The 20,406-nt window shown below is 47.4% G+C and overlaps 3 protein-coding genes across 3 annotated transcripts; all 3 read left to right on the forward strand.

Annotated features, from left to right (window-relative positions):
- Positions 1-478: 478 nt before the first annotated feature.
- Positions 479-3,277, forward strand: LOC120649248 (ras-related protein Rab11C). The gene is made up of 3 exons (XM_039925996.1): positions 479-639; positions 771-979; positions 2,474-3,277. Exons 2-3 carry the CDS (start codon positions 815-817, stop codon positions 2,954-2,956), a joined length of 648 nt encoding a protein of 215 aa, XP_039781930.1. The 5' UTR covers positions 479-639; positions 771-814; the 3' UTR covers positions 2,957-3,277.
- An 8,012-nt stretch (positions 3,278-11,289) lies between these two features.
- LOC120649249 (protein NRT1/ PTR FAMILY 5.6-like) lies at positions 11,290-14,016 on the forward strand. The gene is made up of 4 exons (XM_039925997.1): positions 11,290-11,499; positions 11,695-11,912; positions 12,035-12,558; positions 12,879-14,016. Exons 1-4 carry the CDS (start codon positions 11,367-11,369, stop codon positions 13,729-13,731), a joined length of 1,728 nt encoding a protein of 575 aa, XP_039781931.1. The 5' UTR covers positions 11,290-11,366; the 3' UTR covers positions 13,732-14,016.
- A 2,256-nt stretch (positions 14,017-16,272) lies between these two features.
- LOC120649250 (Bowman-Birk type trypsin inhibitor-like) lies at positions 16,273-18,278 on the forward strand. Its single transcript, XM_039925998.1, has 2 exons — positions 16,273-16,545; positions 16,733-18,278. The coding sequence occupies exons 1-2, from the start codon at positions 16,443-16,445 to the stop codon at positions 17,002-17,004; spliced, it is 375 nt and encodes a 124-aa protein (XP_039781932.1). The 5' UTR covers positions 16,273-16,442; the 3' UTR covers positions 17,005-18,278.
- Positions 18,279-20,406: the final 2,128 nt, after the last annotated feature.

The raw sequence follows: 20,406 nt of genomic DNA on the forward strand, positions 1-20,406 counted from the left end.
TAGAAAAGCCAGACCATTTCAAAGTTCAAACTATAAGAAAAATATTTATGAGTGGCACATGAGTTTTTGTCGCATGCACGACCTCGTCAAGTACCAACCACTAACATGCAAAACTTTTTTTAAATAAATAGCACAAGTACACAGTACTAACATGCAAATATGTGGGGATTTTATTTATTTACCCACTTTTTACAGATTACGAAATCGTAAATTAGCAGCCGACGCTAAACTTAATTGATGTCCACACGAGCTCGGTGTTTTTTCCCCCTTTATATTGTACTCCATCTGATCTGACGCGTCAGAAACACTGAACCCGAGAGATCTGTTGCGCGCTAAACTCCAAACTAAAATTCAAATTCTCTGATGGTTCGTTCCTCTGCTATACTACTTGTGAAATTTTGAAATTTCTTTTATCTGCCAACGTTATTCCTTGATTATGTTTTTGCCTTTAGATCCCCCAATGATTGAGTAATTATTCGCTAACTATTTCCTTCCTTTCCCCGACCGCGCTGTTTACGCCTACGCCCACGTCTCCGCCCGTTTTCCTTTCGGTTTCCTCCCCACATCTCTCTCTCTCTCTCATCATCGTCGCCACCTCCATCCCCTTCGGCCTCCGATCCCTCCACGAGTCGAGCAGAGGTACGCACGCTCAATTCGCCGCGGCTCCCCCCCCCCCCCCCCCTCATTCCGCGATCCGATCGATCCGCGCGGCGGCGGGTTCCTGCGCCTTCTTACCGGGTGGATCTCGTTGGCCTGCGTGCGCCCTGCAGGATCCGCGGCGGCGGTGGTGGCGGCGGGCGGTGGTCAGCCGGCGATGGCGCACCGGGTGGACAACGAGTACGACTACCTCTTCAAGATCGTGCTCATCGGCGACTCCGGCGTCGGCAAGTCCAACATCCTCTCCCGGTTCACCCGCAACGAGTTCTGCCTCGAGTCCAAGTCCACCATCGGCGTCGAGTTCGCCACCCGCACCCTCCAGGTAAACCCACTCCCTCCCTGCCGATCCATTGCATTCCATGCGTTCTGGATGCGTTTTGATTAGATGCGATTGTTTCGGCATGGAGCCGTGGAGACAGAAATTTGGGATAAGTAAATCATTGTGGCTGATGGTTCTATTAGAATGATTTGGAGGATGTAGTGTGCTATGCTCATCACGAGTATTAGCATGTATCAGATCTATGAAGTTTCCTGTGTTGTTATGAATGATGGTAATTGATAGGTGGGTATGAACATTGTATGGATCATATTTATACATGCAGAGAAGAAAACCATGAATTATGTCAGAGGCATATGTGGGGCTAAATTTTGAAGTCTATCCTACGGCAGGCTGGCTGCCAGGCATTAAGCAGTATTTGCAGCTTTTCCCAGTTCTGGTCCTTATTGCAGTTTTAGCTCTAACTGAATTATTGAATAAGTGGTGATGTGTTTTTACACAAAGGCTTACATGGGAAATTTTGTGTCCTCAGCTAGTAAACTGGTTCTGTTGCTCATTAATGAATGTTGTCTGCATCAATGATTCTGAGTTAACAGTGCAACAGTACAGCTAACTGCCACCATAAAAAAGTTGGTAATATTTAGTTGCATGGACGTTGTTGATTTGTCCTTCAGTTTGGAGGTTTCTCAGCTTGTCTGTCTGAACTCCATCCAATATGCATAATTTGCTTCTGTGCTTGTCTGTTTTGTCTATCACTTGAATATTTGTAGTCATTGTCCACTTTTTTTTATTGTTTTGTCTCATTATCCAATAACAAACTGGAACGTACACTTGTTTTCTGGTTATCTTCTACTGTTTTAAGCTATAATGTTGTGAAATTACTTTAAATTCCTGTATTCAAGTTTACTGACATTGTTTTAAGTTTTAACCCCAATGGAGAAAATGTTTAATACCGGTGGTTTAATTTTAGTACTGCCAGATGCTACTTCTGAGTCCACTGATGCATTGCCTGATGTATTTGCAAGCATACACAGGCATTGTGTTTATCATCGGTGATTACATATCAATCATGAAACCATCACTTTTTTCAGTGGTAGCAAATTGGTTTGTTCAGCCTGTTATGCAAATGGGCAACTTACTCAGGGCATACAAGTCTATTATCTTGGCCAGGAATGTTTCACTTTTTGAATTCGGAACAAAGAATCGTCTGGCAGAATGGATATTGTGTCTTCATGAGTTAATGATTGCGCTCTTACCATTTACTAGTCTTGTCCTTGAAATGCCAGACATGGTCTGTTTTGTCAGGACAAAGTCTTTGATTAATTTAGTACATATAAGAAAATTTGGGAGCTGTTTGATTGCATCAGCTTGTCTTTAATTTAGTTATCTACTTTTATTTTGTTCTTTTTATTTGCAATAAATTATCTTCACTTTTGCTTATTTTTCTGCTTCAATGTATTGGTATTTTCACTGTTTTCTTCGGTGAGTGATTTAAAATTAAGTTTTCTAACACTATCACTGTGTTGTTTGTTCTAACAGATAGAAGGAAAGACCATCAAAGCTCAGATATGGGATACTGCTGGGCAAGAGAGGTACCGTGCAATCACTAGTGCTTACTACAGAGGAGCTGTGGGTGCACTTTTAGTCTACGACATCACAAAGAAGCAGACATTTGAAAATATCCAGAGGTGGCTTCGTGAGCTCCGGGATCATGCGGACTCCAACATTGTGATCATGATGGTTGGTAACAAATCGGATCTGAACCACCTGAGATCAGTTCCAGAGGAAGATGGCCAGGCATTAGCGGAGAAGGAAGGCTTATCCTTCCTGGAGACATCAGCTCTTGAAGCCCTGAATGTTGAGAAGGCATTTCAGACTATCCTCGCTGATATTCATCAAATCATAAGCAAGAAGGCGCTTGCTGCCCAGGAGGCAGCAGGCACCGGGCCACCAGGTCAAGGAACCACCATCAATGTTGCTGACTCATCTGCCAACACAAAGAAAGGATGCTGTTCTTCCTAGGGGCAAACAAAGATGTGATGGTGATGCAAAAGGAAAATATAATGGATCTTACAACACTGTAGGTGTTATGTAGGTTGCCTCGACTCCTTTTGGCCTGTAACTCTGGTGGGGTTGTAATCACAATTCATACTTCTGCAAAGAAATTCTCCTCTCTGGTAGATATTTTGGTAGAGACCAGTGTTTGGCAGACTTGCTTCGAGAGTGTGTTTTCTTTCAGTGCTCTATCCTTATATAGTCTTTCTACTGAAAAAAACAAAATCAGATATTTCTTGTATTTCTACTTGAGTTTGTGGTATGATTCGACATTTGGTTTCTGTGCTAGAATGTCCATCCATGTTCCAAACTAGGTTCTTCCAAACTGCAGAGCTCATGAATTCTCCTTCATGGTTTTGGCTTATGTTGATTCATTCTCTTGTTGCTTGGACTATATGTGTCCCCTCCTCGCGGGAACATACTTCAGTTATGTTTGTGTTATGCATCGATTTGAGACTGTTATTCGAAGTTGTTCCATTCTGACAGAATCAGTTCTAAGCTATCAGCTTTAGCATAATCCTCTTTCCAGTTCCACTGTAAAGCTGCATCTTCATTGTCAGTAGTGAGCGACCACGCATAACTCGTGTTAAAGCACCTCAGCCTCCATTCAAGCTTTTGATATATTCATGTGTGGCTTTATATCATCATATCCTTTTCTGTGATGATTTATCCTTTTCTGCTGGGAGAACAACAAATCATTCAGATGCCAGTCTATCGGGAGCCAAGTGCCCAAGTTGATAATATCTTAGAAATCAACTTATCTTACCAGCATTCTCTGGAAAACCTTCAAAGATTAGGCTGGCCAATGTCCTTTCAGCAAAACTTGGTAGAGGTCATCGTTTGGCGGACGTACCAGTTTCTACGGTCCACAGTTCAGAGCATCAGGTTTTCATTTCCAGTTCTACATGAGTTTTTCGAAATTTGAAGCATATCCATCCATTTTTGTGTTTCCACGTTCTGTTCTTCCGGCCTGCACAGCTCATCTGTTCTCCTTCATGCTTTATTTTTTGCCCATTTGCTTGTCCTGTTGGTTCATTCTCTCGTTGCTTCAACTACGACGTCCCTTCTCACCTGAACCATACTGTAGTAGCGCATCATGATTGAGCTTATTATGTGGTTCATTGCTGCTAGCACATTCTGACAGAATCAGTTCTCCGCTCTCAGCTTTAGCATAAACTTTCCAGCTTTCCCTTTGGAATTGCATCTTCGCTGTCAGTAGGAACCATGCATAACGCTTGCTACTGCAACACTTCCAACCTTTTCATGCATGCCTTATATCCTCATTCCTAAAAATTTTTTTCTGTTGCTCTCTGCAGAGTCGACGTCAAATTGTGCTGATGCCCGGTCTTTCAGAGACGAGAGACCTGTTAATATCACCATTTGAACAATCTGAAGAACACATGGGCCTTCCAAGATAAAGATTGGAAGCGCCAAATTCCTTGTCAATTGTGGTTTCGCACCCATGTATCACTCTCGGCCGATTCATTTCACGACGATCTATCCCTTTCTGCCAAGACGGCTGCACATTATTCACATGCCCAGTCTTTCAGAAATGAGATCCGACACTATGATAAAATCTGAAGAGCTTTATCTGAATTCTGAAGAACGAAAGGAGACGAACCTTTTTTATTTTGTGAAGTGTGACTACAGTCCCTACCAACTTGCTATCTCCATTTGCAGCAGCTAAGAAGAAAATATTTTGTCCACACACACAAAAAAAAAAAAATCAGTCAAACTTTTCAGGCAACGGGCACTTGCACAGATGCTCGTCACAGAAAATGATAGTGAATGATGAGATCGTGCAGGTCGTTCGTCAACTGTCGAGCCTCCTCAAACTGGATTCTCAGCGACACAAAACGTTTGCCGAATCCTGTTCTGTCCCCTCAGCGAGAATGTGCACAGTCATTGACACATGCTCTCTTCATACCTCTTTTGCAGGCCAAAGCAAACAGTTCTCTAGAAACCTTGTCTGGTTTTAATCGTTTTTCTGATCCAAATCCAATGCATCTCCTCTCCGGTTCGAGTGGCAGGCAGCCTTGGCCCTGACCGTGATCTGTCATGCAGGTTGCTATTAGTCATGTGCTTATTTTTTTAAGGAGTCTCCAGGGCTACATCTACATGGCTAGCCAACTCGGGTTCTAGACCCTTCCCTTCTTTGATTGGTTGGCATTGCTTAGCAAGGTGAAGACGATGATTAACTGAACCCAGATAGAAAATTACCCTTCATGGTGGATTGATGTGAGGCGCACTTTGGAGAAGCGAGTGGGTGTTTGATGCAAGAGCAACAAGGTAACTCGTTACTGGCTAACACAAATCCTGACCCACAAATGTGCCAATGCTCCAAACAAAATGGATTATATGTTTCCAATTTGGTACTCCAATGGTGACATTCTCCAATTAAAAAAAATGGCTACATTCTGATTCTCTGAATTTATCCTATTAAGAAGTGTTTGTGTATGGAAAACAAGGCTTCATCCCAGAATCTATATGCTTGTTCTCATCAGGGGTTAGACTAGACCATGCTGGAAATTCACTATGACCAGGACAATAAAAAAAATACCCACTTGTGGCTGGGGTGCAATCTACCACAAATATTTATTCCGATTCCTCTCTAGATGCAAACTTGGTCGGTGTAGGCCAGGGGTTGACTAGGAGATTACCCACTAAACTTGGAGCTAATCATTTTGCTCCCATCATGAGATTTTGGTTGGGAATTTTTCATGCTCCACACCAAACGCATAATAGTGAATTTGTGCACATCTTGGTGAGGATGTTATTAGCTTCAAATACTAGAATAAGACCATCTGCATTGCAGTTTGTAGGTGCAATAATGGAGACGACATGGGGACGTCTATGGCTCTATCACTTGCACAGCTGAGAAGAAAAGGGCATCCAAATTCAAATCCAGTGCGAAAGCATGCACTCATCTCTTTTATATCTTCTTTTAGAGAATTCCTTATATAACACCATTAACTAACGTCTTTTTCGCATTTTATTAAAACTGAGTGTACCAAAGTTAGGGGCAACTACAACGTCAGATAATATCTACATTTACTACAAGATTTCTATGATCCCCATTTTTTTTTTTTTGCGAATGGACGATGCTATTGGTCCTATATATATTATTTTGAATAGCCAAGGCCTTTTTGAACCTAATTGAGCCAATCCCCATGGTCAATGGTTTTTTTTTCCAGAAACAATGGTCGGGGGATTCTTGGTCGCTAATTTGCTTTCCTTCTTGGGAAACATCCAAATGATACTATAAAACCCTTGTCATTTGTGAAAAATAATCCTCAGCCATTTGGAAACATAAAACATTTAGAAAATCTTTGATACTAGCGGAGGCCCATGTGCGGCACGCACATATTTTTTTAAAAAAATCTCGAAAACAAGAATTTTAAATTTATAGTAAGGGTTGCATTTGACATGTGGCAATGATATATTGTTAAAAACAAAAGATAGAACGTGTGGGGGGTGCCTCCGGTGGATTAGGAAAGTCCAAATTCCTTCTAAACAAAACATAAAACGTGTGTGTCTCTGGTGAATAAGCAAGTATTATGCGGGTCCAATAAGAAAATGATGGGTTTGTTGTGTTTGGATACGTAAGCCTCTGGTGGAAAAAATTACTTTTTGGTAGAACATTTTCTTTCTATCAAAAAATGGATCCCCACCCCCTTTCATCGAACCTTTTGGCCTGACAAGTGTGACCTTCATGAGGGGTGTGGTAGGCCTAATCTTGGTAAGAAATGATTTCAATTTTTCAACTTCTATAGTATAAATATAGATCATGTAGAGATTATCTGAAAAAACATTAGGTGCTACAAATTGATATCGAGTAATATGTAGCTCAAGTACTTGTCCTACCACTCTTCCAGACCACTTCAGGTATGTGTCTTCGAACACAAAGGCCGGGATATTCATATTTCATTGTGAAATAAATACGATTATTCCATATCACTTGGCAGCCTAACCGATCCTTATCTCCAGCGTGCCTATTTTGGTTGGCATTTCAATTGAGTCACATTGACATCACCAAATTTCAATCAATCCATCTGATTTGGCTCAGAATGACTGCTAATGGCCCAAGGAAAGATATCTGCAATTATAGCCATACGATCCTCTCTTTCAAGGCACATGTCAGTTGACATTTCAGATTGCGCCAATGGTCGACACGTGGACCGGTGCCACTATCTACAGATTAGTGATGCATCCCCTCACTAACCTCGGCTTTTGATGATGGTCAAAGCCTGAAAGCTTCACACGATCTACTGAAAAGCACAATGCCAATACAGTATCCTCTCAACCTGACGATTTGACAGTAGTTTGGAGTGTGACGACGCCCATAATGGGAGAGCACGTCCACTGTCCCCGGATAGGTCCAAATGATTATCCTGCCGCTCCCACAATGCCCGGACCGGTCAATCTAAAGTTCTTGACGTCTGCTAGCCCAAGAGAAGTGTTATGCATAGCAATTCGATAGGTTTACTAACAGTCACTGACAAGCAGGCTCTACCAATAGTGTGATTTCAGCTGGACCCACATGCCAGTGACCGGCACCCTACTGATCCCACGGAAAATACCTTGTACCCGGAGCATTTTCCGGTGGCGGCTGAAGAGCATTAGCGTCCACTAATTGGCTCAATCTGTACGATCTTGATGTGCAAATTTCTGCCGCATTTCTTTCATGTGCTTGAATTAGTTAGTTGGAGGCAGCCACTGACTAAAGCAAAACCAAAGTGGTGGCAGCAAAGCTGTGGTGTGGATCGCATCCATCCATCCGTCACCGATGGCATCCAGCTCGTCGGTGTCGGTGATGATTGAGCAAGTGCATGCATGGAGTAGTTTTCTAGCAGGTTTGGTGCATGTGGAACTACTATACTACTAATTTGGGTTAAAATCAAGAGTGATATATTTGTGGTTGAAATTAATCGGTTCAGAGATAATGGATGTGGTTAGCTGCGAGCTAGTGACATCAGACGGATGGCACATCAAGTAGTTATCGTCTGCTATTGAAAATGATTGTGCTCCACCGCGCTGCACTGGTCGATCAGTGGGTGCAGTGCTCATCCTTTTCGTCAAATATATATCAGTTCCTCCGCCATGTCTTGTTGGCTGTTGTCAACTTTCTTTGCGGTCGACAACGTGTACTGGAGCAAATCCCATCCACGATCCAACTTTGACTGGGTTTCAAATTTCAAACACTGAGGACCACCACCACTAGCTACTGTACTTTGTAGGTTTATACATAGCTACATTTTTCCAATTAATTCTTGCAGGGTGCTGCATTTGTGTTGTTAACATTGACGGTGTTCGTTCAGTCGCTGAAACCTGTGTTTTACTTACAAAGCTAGAGATGTCCTCTGCATATGTGGTATCAAAGTAAGACCAGAGCCTTTTTTTTTGCAGAATAAGTAACCTTTCTAGCCACATAGCCTTCATGATTAGAAAGATTCAAGGGGCAAAAGAGGTGGTATAAGCATTATGACAACTCAACGGGAGAGAAATAATAAAAATAGAAGGCAAAGAATCGTAATGGGGTATGACAACATCTTCTAAACACGAATCCCCGGACTCAAACCAGGCGAATCCATCGGGCCACATTGCCCGTTATCCTGCTAACCGTTGCATCCCGCGAAGTCACACACTATACCTCAGTTCTTTGCAGAATGGTTTTCATGCTGCTGATTGTACAGCCGTTGCTAAAAGTCCCTTGCTAAAACTCAGTGTCAAATCAATGGCATCCACACGTAATATTCTGGTGGAAGTACTTGTCCCCCAAACAGTAAAATTAATAACTTTTCCCCTTCGGATATGGGCTACCTAGGCGATATATATATTCAGGAATAAGAATTTGTTGATTAGAATGCACAATCACTTCTGATTGACCCTTCATGGTATATTAGCGTTCTAGGTTTACCCACTAACTCTTAAAAAAAGTTTAGCCACTTGCTCAAGAAAATGGGCTTCTTTAACAAAATTAAGAAAACTGACTAAACTGTGGGCTTGCAAACCCGACTTGCACTCAGACCACTTGAGCAAAAGAAAAACTGAATAAAAGAGATAAAAGTATCCAACTGTATTTGCCTTCTAGATTACTCAGTTGTTGGCCAAGCATGTCTTCAAGCTCAACTACAAATTTTAGAAATTGTGCAAAAATAGGGGGGGAAACTGCTCTCTCGGTTTGAAACAAAGCATATACATATATCCTGTCCACTAGTGCAATTGAAATTATATTTCGTGTATTCCAATTCAAATACACTCACACTCTTCAGACTTTAAGCTTTATAATTTTCTATCAATATTTAATGTAAGATTTTTGTAGATACAACTTTTACATCATTATATTCATATTTGAAAGCACTTTCATGCTGTGTTGACCCGTACATTAAATGCAGTTATTGAAGTGTCCTGGTCATCTTACATGATTCCTTTGACTACGTGCAATGTGAAAAATACACCGCACCCGTACGTTTGCATAGTCCAAAACCTGAAGCTGTTGCTCGGCCGCCCCCACACAACTCCATTAAAAACCCTTGTCCTGGGACTGTAGTGGGACAGGACAACCCGAGACGTCGGAAAACAAGGATCCAGCCATCCGGACTGCATCATCCTCGTCGCGGCACCACCGCTTCCGCCGAGGGCCTGCTGCTGATGGCTGGCGTTTGGAACTCTGAGTCTCTGACCTGACCTCCGCGCCAGGAATGGAACGAACTGAACCGGAAGTGCTGCGCGGTGATCTGCTACGGTTTGCAGACGTTACACATGATGCATGGTCATCTCGTCCACGCCCACCTGTCTGCGGGACGCCCTCTATATCTATCAATCTATCTACCTACAAGCAACAACATGAGCATCTAATGTAACCGAGATGCAGAGAGTCAGAGCCTGACGCCTCTTGGATGAGAGTTGGAGACAGATCACTACTTGTATATATACATATATGTATCTTTTTATTTCAAAGCTAAGAAAGAAATGCATATATGTATCTTCTTTAATTAGTTGGGTTGATGACAGCACATCTACTAGCTTGCCAAGGGGAACCAGGGGACATCTACGCGCTTTGCACCACAATATCATACGGATTCCCAAAAATAGGTCGTCTTTTATGAGTAGATTTCCTGCAATCTTGGCAATAAACCAGTAGATAGATAGAGGTTGTGTTTAGATCCGTAAAACAGTAGTAAAAAGAGTTACATCGGACACTGTAGCACTTTTTGTTTATTTATGATAATTGTTGTCCTACCATAACCTAACTAGGCTCAAAAAATTCGTCTCGTCGTGTACATCAAAACTATGCAATTAATTTTTTTATTTATCTACATTTAATGCTCCATGCATAAGGTAAAAGATTTGATGTGATAGGTAAATAGTGAAGTTTGGAGAGAGAAATTTTGGAAGTGAACACAGGCAGAACACACAGCGCCCCCTTTTGCTCTGACTCGTTTTCGCTGATACGACGTGGTACCAGCCCACACAGTTCTCCCCGGCTTTTGCTTCTGAGCCAGCCAAGCCAGCCAGCGATCTCCCGCATTAGTGCTGCCTAGCGCTGGAGGAAAAACTCGTAACTCGCTAACTCACTCATTAGTGGCTCGGCTCGAGCTCGACTTGTTTTATAATAAGGCAGCTCGTTTTATAATAAGCCAGCTCGATTTATATCAAGCTAGCTCGAGCTGGCTCGCGAGCTTCTCACGAGCCATAACGAGCCAAATTAACATCTCTCGGTAGCTCGGTCCAGTCCAATTATATAATTGTGGACTTATCGTCATGTGTAAATTGTGGAATTATAGATCAATTGGTGGATGAATTATGTTCTCTAGTGTTAAAATTATAAGTACTTTGTGTTTATTGCTCACTTGCTTTTATAATCTCTTTGTACTGTGTTTTTATTATTTGGCTCGCGAGCCAAACGAGCTGGCTCGAGCTTTTTAACAAGCCGAGCCGAGCCAGTGTATTAACGAGCCGAGATGGCTTGATATCCAGCCCTAGTACTGCTGCCTCTTTACTGAACAATTGCCAGATTAACAAATTCCCTCCATGGATTCGCCTTTCGCCCAAACGTAAGAAAATTAATAAAAATTTGCAGGCCTTGCCTTTGCTGGATTCGATTCGTGCACATCTATCTATCTCCATCTCCTCAACATCGACCACCCGGACGGGACCCGGTGGTGGTGCCGCAATTCAGAGCGCTGCCCGCCAGCAGGCCCCTCCTCGCTTTCCCATTTTCCCGGCCGTGCCGTGCTGCCATGTGGGCCCCGCGGCGGGGGTTATATAAGGGGGGCCTCTCTCAGAGTCAGAGACTCATCAGACCACCACCAAAGAACTGGATCAAACGAAACAGCAACCCCTCTCCCCTTGACTGGCCAAGGAATTGTTGGGGATGGAGAAGAGCTTGAGGGTTGGGGCCATGGAGGACCGCGGGGACTGGGTGCACGACTCCTCCGTGGATCACCGCGGGAGGCCGCCCTCCCGCGGCGCCACCGGGTCCTGGAAGGCCGCAATGTTCATCATCCGTGAGTAGCCAGACGACGGCCAGATTGATTTTGATTTATTTTTCTTTTCAGTCGGCGTGGCGTGCGTGTTCTTCGGGCTGGTTCTTCCTAGCTATAGCAGCTTTAATTATTTCCACGCTCCCAAAATAGCTAGGTACGGTGATGGGTGACTACTGACGACCCGTCTTGCATTTGGTTGATTCGCATCGCATGCAGTGATCGAGTTCAGCGAGAGGCTGAGCTATTTCGGGATAGCGACGAGCCTGATGCTCTACCTCACCAAGGTGCTGCAGGAGGAGATGAAGGTCGCGGCCAAGAATGTCAACTACTGGATGAGCGTCACCACGCTCATGCCCTTGCTCGGCGGCTTCCTCGCCGACGGCTACCTCGGCAGGTTCTCCACCGTCATCTTCTCCACCGTCGTCTACCTGCTGGTGAGCTGCATGCCTTATTCGGTTCCTGCTGCAGGTTGGCTTGGCATGCATTTAATTTCTCAACAGCTATCTAGCTAGCGCCATTGACGCGTGCGTGTGCTTTCTGATCTTGTCGCACGCAGGGCCTGATGGTCCTGGCCACGGCGCAGCTGTCGCCGCGCCTCAAGCCCGAGCACTCGCTGCGCCTGCACGAGGTGCTCTTCTTCGTCGGCATATACCTGGTGTCCGTCGGGACCGGCGGCCACAAGCCGGCGCTGGAGAGCTTCGGCGCCGACCAGTTCGACGAGAGCCACGCGGCGGAGCGGGTGCAGAAGATGTCCTTCTTCAACTGGTGGAACTGCGCGCTCTGCTCCGGCGTCCTGCTCGGCGTCACCGTCATCGTCTACGCGCAGGAGCGCATCGGCTGGGGCGCCGCCAGCGTCGTGCTCGCCTCGGTCATGGCCGCCTCGCTCGTCGTCTTCCTCGCCGGATGGCGCTTCTACCGCTACCGGGTGCCGGAGGGCAGCCCACTGACGCCGCTGCTGCGGGCCGTCGTCGCCGCCGTGCGGAAGAGGCGCCTCGCGCTGCCGGCCGACGCCGGCGAGCTGTACGAGGTGAAGCCGCAGAATATCAAGAAGAGGCTGCTTTGCCACACCCACCAGCTTCGGTAAGAACTGGCGTTAAGCTGCTTGCTTTCTCCGGCCCGGCCGGCCGGGCCTTTTCTTTCGCCATTAAAGAGTAGACTAGTGATCGGGAGATGCAATTGCTGCTGGCCTGGCTACAATTGTTGCAACCATCACTAGTGACCGGTGATTGCGATACCAGTTTATCCAATTCTGCTTCTTTTCTTTTGGATGCACAAATCTGGAGGAAATCTTCGAAAGGCAAAAGGGAACAGCAGCCCGGCCAGCAGCATTACGATGAAATCTTTTCCCTCGTTGAGCATGAACAGTGACAGGCTGAGTAGTGGCACGTGTATGTATGTAGGTTCCTCGACAAGGCGGCCATAGTGGAGCACGGCGGCGGCGAGGACGCGTCCGGGCCGTGGCGTCTGGCGACGGTGACGCAGGTGGAGGAGACGAAACTGGTGCTGGGCATGGTGCCCATCTGGGTGGCGACGCTGCCCTTCGGCATGGCGGCGGCGCAGGTGTCCACCTTCTTCATCAAGCAGGGGAGCGTGATGGACCGGCGCATCGGCCCTCACTTCGTGCTCCCGCCGGCGTCCATCTTCGCGCTGTCGGCGGTGGGCATGATCGCCACCGTGGCGGCCTACGACAAGGTGCTGGTGCCGTACCTGCGCCGCGCCACGGGCGGCGAGCGCGGCATCAGCATCCTGCGGCGCGTGGGCATCGGCATGGCGCTCGCGATCGTGGCCCTGGCCGTGGCGGCCGTGGTGGAGCGGCGGCGCCTGCGGTCCCCCTCGCCGGAGTCCATGTCGGTGCTCTGGCTGGTGCCGCAGTTCCTGCTGATGGGCGTGGGCGACGGGTTCGCGCTGGTGGGGCTCCAGGAGTACTTCTACGACCAGGTGCCCGACGGCATGCGCAGCCTGGGCATCGGGCTCTACCTGAGCGTGATCGGCGCCGGCAGCTTCCTGAGCAGCCTGGTGATCACGGCGGCGGACCGCGCGAGCTCCCGCGGCGGGCGCGCCAGCTGGTTCGCCAAGGACCTCAACCACAGCAGGGTCGACCTCTTCTACTGGCTGCTGGCCTGCATCGGCGCCGTCAACCTGGCCTTCTACGCGGTGGTCGCCACCAGGTACTCGTACAAGGCCGTCAGGCCCGGCAAGGTCGGCGACGACAAGTCCGCCGCCGCCAACATCGAGTGCGCCGCCGCCGCTTAGGCGTAGCCGATCGATAGATAATCGGTCAACCAGTTAGCTGCAGGATCGGATCGTTAGCGGCTAGCGATTAGATATACATATATACTATAGTATAAAAAAAGTGTACGTATGATAATGTGGTGTATGGCATCGTGTCGCTCTAAGCCTCCTCTTGGTAGTAGGATGCATGGGATTGGTGTCGATCGTTTGCCTGTGCCTGTAGCATAGACGACGTTCGTGTACTCGATCGCGTGCCGTGGATTGTAGCTGTACAAGTGATGCGACGATTGATGATCACGTGCACAATTGCGTAGTCGATTAACTCGTGATGACAAAATGCCAAAAAAGAAATGGCAAACGGGCCGGCGGGGCTTGTCTTCTACTCCGGCGAGCTAGGGCGGAACGGCGGCGGGCAACGAAGGTTAGGGTGGCATTCGCATCATCTAGCACCGGCAGTGGGTGGCGACGTCCGCAGTGGACGGGGTTGGGATCATGGGGTGGCCAGGGGAGGATGCCAGATTGCCCAGGACAGGATGGAAGTGGAAAGGGCAGGCGCTGGCTGTGATGGAAGGGGGAGAAGGAACGGACAAGTCTCACTCCAGGGCCGACCAACTCTTCGATCGAGTTGGGCTGAAAGCGAATTGGGGGAAAGATGCCGCTGCCGAGTGGTTGGGCTGAAAAAAAAAGCTGGGCTAGTTCGTTGCAAGAAATTATTTGGGGGACTTGCCGACTTGGGGTGGGCCGGCGGGGGCAGCAGCCTGCATCGGCGTCCAGGGCCACGTTTGTCTTCTGAGTTGGGTTGAAAACAAATTGGCGCAAACAGGCCGCCGAGCAAACAAACGCTCGGCTCGGTTCATGGGCCGAAACTATTTGGTCAGTTCCACCGGGGTTGGCCCGTCCGTTATACAGCAAGCAGGCTCACATTTCCAAAAGAAAAAGGGTAAATTGCTCCGGTTTTCGGTCCAAATGATGATCTGTGCCTTTCGCCTTGTTCGGCTGGCGGATTCAGCCGGATTCAGCCAGCCACAACAGTATTTTTCTCTCACGTAAAATCAACCCAGCCACCAGCCAACCAGCCAGCCAACAGTATTTTCCTCTCACGCGAAATCAGCCAGCCAGCCAGCCGAACAAGGCCTTTGTGCGTGGTGCCGACAAGACAAGGAGTTGGACGGAGAGTTGGGTTTTTTCTACGACTTTTTTTTTCTTTGATATGGTTTTCTACGACTTCGATCTCGATGACACTAGCAAATCGAGTACAAGGCAAAACTAACCAACTGCACGCGCCACACAGAAACAGAAACACTAGCATTACCACTATGTTCCCGGGCAAAAGCCAAAGTGGCAGCGGCAAAGGCCAAAAGAAAATGAAAACACTCTTTTTTCGAAAAGCAAAAATGAAAAGGTTCTTAAACAAGCCGAAGGATCGTGCCAGAGCATATCCCTCCAAAGGCTCTCCAGCGGTCTGGTGGTGGTGGGAGATGGAATTTTTTTTTCTCTAGCCCACTCGCAGGTCAAGTCAGATTATTTAAAGTAATTATCCTGTGCTATTTAATTGTGGGAAAAGTTGGGAGTTCGGCGTCGCGGCGAGCCATGGAGGAAGCGGCCCGTCGCCGTCTCGCCGGAGTGCGGACGTGGCCGTCCATATCCTCTTCGTTTTCCCACATTTCCTCGTCGCCGCGCGGTCCAGTCCTCCGGATCTTCTGCGCGTACGGTCACGCGTTTCTCCCTGAAGCAGCGAGGTAGGCTGTGCATTGGCGACGCAGAAGATCCGGGCTGGGTTTGGCGCTGCACGACGAGGGAGGGGAGTGCGTGGGCCCATGAAAGTGTCGCTTCACTATCTACCTCCTCCGATCTTATCTGTGGTGACTCATTTCCGCCCGGGAGGATCCTCTGCAGACTCATTTCCGCGTGTGAACTTATCACCTGTTGGTGCCACGCTTTTTTGCACAAACCCCCTGGTGTTATCAGGTTTGTTATAGTCTTATTACGGGGGCACCTCCACTATCTATAAATCTAACATGAGCTCGTGTTTTACTTTCAGCAGAAAAGCGCGCTTTTGTTTAACATAAGATCTACTTGGATCATTGGATGTCAATTCATTTCTTTGAAGAAATCTCTCGAATTTGGTGTACACTATTTTGTCAGACTTTTTTACACCGTGTTCGGATGAAATTCATGTTTTTGTTACATTCCAAACCTCACAGTTGAATATGTTCCAAGGTTTGAATATCCCTTTACTTTAGAGAGATGCCAAGCGCAACTGAGATGATATTGGGAAATCTAGAGGTAACAATGAAATACAACAGGAGGAAAAAACAACTTGGTACTGATGAATTAGCAAAGCTGTATTGCATGGTCGTGGTCGTGGTCGTGGTCGTGGATCATACAAAAGCACTACCATTGCCTAAGAGAACAAAGATGAGCACGAGTTGGATGAAGAAGTGCAATCATACGAAGCCTTCAATTTCATCATAGTATAGGGTTTCTTCTCCAAGTTGTGTCTTCGTCTATTGCCACTTGCTCGCTTATCAGTGGGCGAGCAGGACCGCACATGGCTTGGTGCCCGGAGAGGGGTCCCATGGTTTGATTCACCTCTATAAAGAAGGCTTCTTCTATTAGCCGCGTACAGATAAGCAGCAGCTCGAGTCCAACCAAACAACAACCGGAAGAGAAGAGAAGGCAAGAAGAGACTCACCCGTCGCTACGAACACCAATTCTTGCAGAGAGGAGGCATGAGAACCCAAGTGTTCTTCCTCACATTCGCCTTGCTCGCCGTGCTCGGGCAATCGAGCAACAGGCACCACCACCACCACCACTCCCATGTTCAGAGCAAAGGTACTGGATCTTCTCTTCTTGCACAAAAGATGCTCCTTTTCTCGACATGTTGATCCAAGAATTGCTTGACCCTTTTCCTTTCATGGGTTTCCAAGTAACAATCAAAGAATTCGTGATTCGTTTGGTTTTTCTTGTGAGTATATGCATCAGCTTGGCTCACCCGGTTGGAATCTGTGTCTGGTTTCAGGGCATGGAGGGGGAGGAGGAGGAGGGGAGCTAGCGAGCCGGGGGAAGGCGGCGGCGCGGGCGTGGCCGTGCTGCGACAACTGCGGCGGGTGCACCAAGTCGAACCCGGCGCAGTGCCGGTGCCTTGACGCGGCGCCCCGCGGGTGCCACCCGGCCTGCCGGGACTGCGTCAAGTCCAGCCTCAGCGCCGACCCGCCGGTGTACCAGTGCATGGACCGCGTCCCCAACTTCTGCTCCCGCCGCTGCTCCGCCGCCGCCGCCGCCGCCCACTGACCGGCCGGCTGAGCGGACGACAACGAGTCGACGACTCGTTCTGATTGCTGCTGTTGACCCACCAACTGTCCAACCCAACCCACCCACCCGCCCGCAATTCCTACCTTCTGAAGGCAAGCTGTGGATTATAGATTTTTGTGTGTAGAGAGAGATGAGGAATCTGTTCATCTGATGAGCAAACCAAACCAAGCTTGGATCTTTTTTTTTCCTTATTATTTTGTCTTTTGACTTGACACTGCTCTGTAATTGCTGGCTACTACTGCTTGGTTGACTGTTGTTGGTTGCGAGGAGATGCGCATATGCATCAGCGGGTAGCAGAGAGGGCAAAGCGGAACAGAGGAATGAAGCAGGGAGCGCCGACGTCACAACGTACGTGCTAGCGGCGACGGCGAGCAATCAATTCAATCAAGCGCAGCAGCAGGAAACGAACGGAGTGGGAGGGTGGGTGGCGCAAGCACCGGATCTCGTCGGCCGTGACCACCACGTGGTTGGAGCCGGTGGAGGAGGTGTCGTCGTCGGCGTCAGCCATGGCGATGATCCAGCAGGGGCAGGAGCCGGCGGCGTGGTGTCGACGGTTCCTCCGATTTGGGTCGCCGAGCAGCTAGCGCGAAACAGAATAAAGGAGCCGATCAGGAGAGGGGGAGAGAGGGAGAGATGTTTACCTGTGCTCTGCTTCTGCTCCCTCGATTGATGAACTTCACACGATTGAATTAAACTTGCGGGAGTCGAGCGTAGTTAAATAGCCGGCCAGAGGAGAGGCACGGCGGCCATGCTTGTGTTGTGCTTTTCTTTTTCTCTCGACTGACGCGTGGGCCCACAGCGCTGGGAGACGCCTCCAGGCTCAGCGTCGCTCGCCGCGCCTGCAGCGCCAGCCGGGTGCCGCCGCCGCCTGCTGGCGAGCGCCGCTACGCTCCAGCTGCGCCCGCCGGGGGACCGCCGCCGTCGCGCTCCAGCTACGCTCGCCGAGGGGGCCGCCGCCACCACCGCTGCAGCACCCTCGCGCGCCGCGCGCCGCGCGCCTGCAGCGTCCGTCGGGGGCCGCCGCCCATTACCCTCGCGCCCGCCACCGGCCGCTCCCGCTGGATGGCCGTCGCCCCCGCGAAGAGGAGGAGGTGGAGGAGGAAGGGGGAGGGAGTCTCTCTCGACGTCGTCCTCCTCGTTGGCACCGCCGCCATGAATCTGAACGTGAGTGATGGCTGTCTGGCTGACGCATTCAGAGAGGAAAAATTGATACTGTACAAGGACATGTTGAAATACAAGGATGTTTATGAAAATGGTATGGGTGGATTTGTCTTGACATATAGTTTCATAAAAATTATATTTTATTTATATTTTAAAGAAACTTTATAGTAAAAAGTATAGTCAAAATTATGTTTTGAATACCGTGTCAATATCTAAAACGACATCTAATTCGGACCTGGAAGATACCTCAATGCACTCCAACAATAATTATAAGGGTTAACTGAATTCATACCATTGTAAATTTATCGGTTCTCAAAAATATCATTGCAAAAAGGTTGAAATGGTGTTCATGCCATTACATTTTGCTTCTTGTTCGAAATATACATGTCGTCGGTGTTTCGGTTACCGACTAGTAAATTTGTATGAAAACACGCGTCTAGCCCGAATGGTAGTGAGAAAGACAAAATTTATACTGATTCGGGCAAAGTGCTCTACGTCCAGTGATCGGTCAGCTCAGTGTATTCTCACTCGAATTTACAGCAAGGGTTACAAACGGGGCGAGAGTGGGAGCTGGCCCTAAGTTTCTAGGAGAGAGGAGTTCATGGAAATGAGTTCGTGGGGCGGGCATGTATGGTGGCTCAGGATCTGATGCCCTCGCGCAGGAGGCCCCCTCAAGGAGGGGCATGACGATGAAGAAAGAGGAAGAAATGGAAGGGAAAAAGAATAAGGTCTTGTTTAGTTTTTTTAAAATTGTAAAATTTTATAAGATTTTTCATCACATTAAATTTTTTAACGCATGCATGAAGTATTAAATGTAGCTATATAAAATAACTAATTACATAATTTATCTATAATTTGCTAGCCGAATTTTTTGAGTCTAGTTAATCCATAGCGGAACAATAATTATCAAATATAAATAAAAATGCTACGGTGCTTTACACTCAAAATTTTACGTGTATCTAAATAAGGTCTAAGTAGCACGGTTCGAGATGCTGTTCACCCACGGCACTGCCTTCCTGTCCATCACTGTAGAGGCCTTGCCGTCACATCACACGCCCGGCACTGTGCCGTCCGTCATCCCCTCCGTCTTCCGCGGGGGAGGAAAAAAAGGAGCCAATAGCGATGCCAACGGGTCGGATTCGGATCGAGTGGAGTGTCTGAGCACCCAAAACCAAAATCCAAACTTAAAATTCAAACCCGACCTGAACACCGATTCGGGTCAAAATTCATCCACAAAATCGAAACCCGTGGATACCCGAAACCCGATTAGATATCCGAAACCCGCTTTTGTCTGGCAACACAGTAAGAGTAATAAATACTTTTATAAATATATAAATTATATATATAACATTTACATGTATAAATAAGATGCAAGAAACAGTAAATAATTTTCTAAGTCAATATAGAATAAATTTAATAGTCTAAGTAAACAAAATTATTATCAAATATATTATAAAACATGAGATTTTATTCCAAACGGTTGTCCATTGGGTATCCACGGGTGAAAACCAAATCCGAAACCGAACCCGATAAGTTTTGAAGCCCCGAACTCGAAAACCCCGAGTGCAAAATCATCCTCGAACCCAAACCCGCAAAATCTGAAACTCGCGATATCTGACCCGTTGCCATCTTTAATTTAGGCCGTGTTTAGTTCCAACGCAAATTTTTTTTGCAATGTAATCTTATTAATTTGAAGTACTAAATGAAGTTTATTTACAAAACTTTTTACACAGATGGGTTGTAAATCGCGAGACGAATCTAATGATACTAAATAATCCATGATTAGTGTATGGTTATTGTAGCATCATTGTTGCAAATCATGGATTAAGTGGGTTTATTATATTCGTCTCACGATTTACAGCTCATTCATATAAAAAAATTTATAAATAGATTTCATTTAATACTCCATGTATGTGTCAAAATATTCGATGTGATATTTTCTCGATGTGATATTTTTTGCGTTTACGATTTTCGGGTAAAGATCTGGGCCTAATTGTGGTTGTGAGCGACTGCCGCGTCCCCCCTGCTTTGCCGCACCGGCCGACACCTGGCAGCGGAACGGTGTGGGGGCGTGGCTATAGCGCCGTGTTGTTCCGCCGGCCTCTCCCTCCCGACACGGAAGACAGGACCGGGGGCGATCGTGGATGAGGTCATCCCTCGTCACCTGCCCTCTTCCTTCGTCAGGCGACGTTGGCCAATGGGACAGGGGCGGGATGGTGC

The sequence above is a fragment of the Panicum virgatum genome, chromosome 9K (assembly GCF_016808335.1).
Source record: "Panicum virgatum strain AP13 chromosome 9K, P.virgatum_v5, whole genome shotgun sequence".
Taxonomy (NCBI): Eukaryota; Viridiplantae; Streptophyta; class Magnoliopsida; order Poales; family Poaceae; genus Panicum; species Panicum virgatum.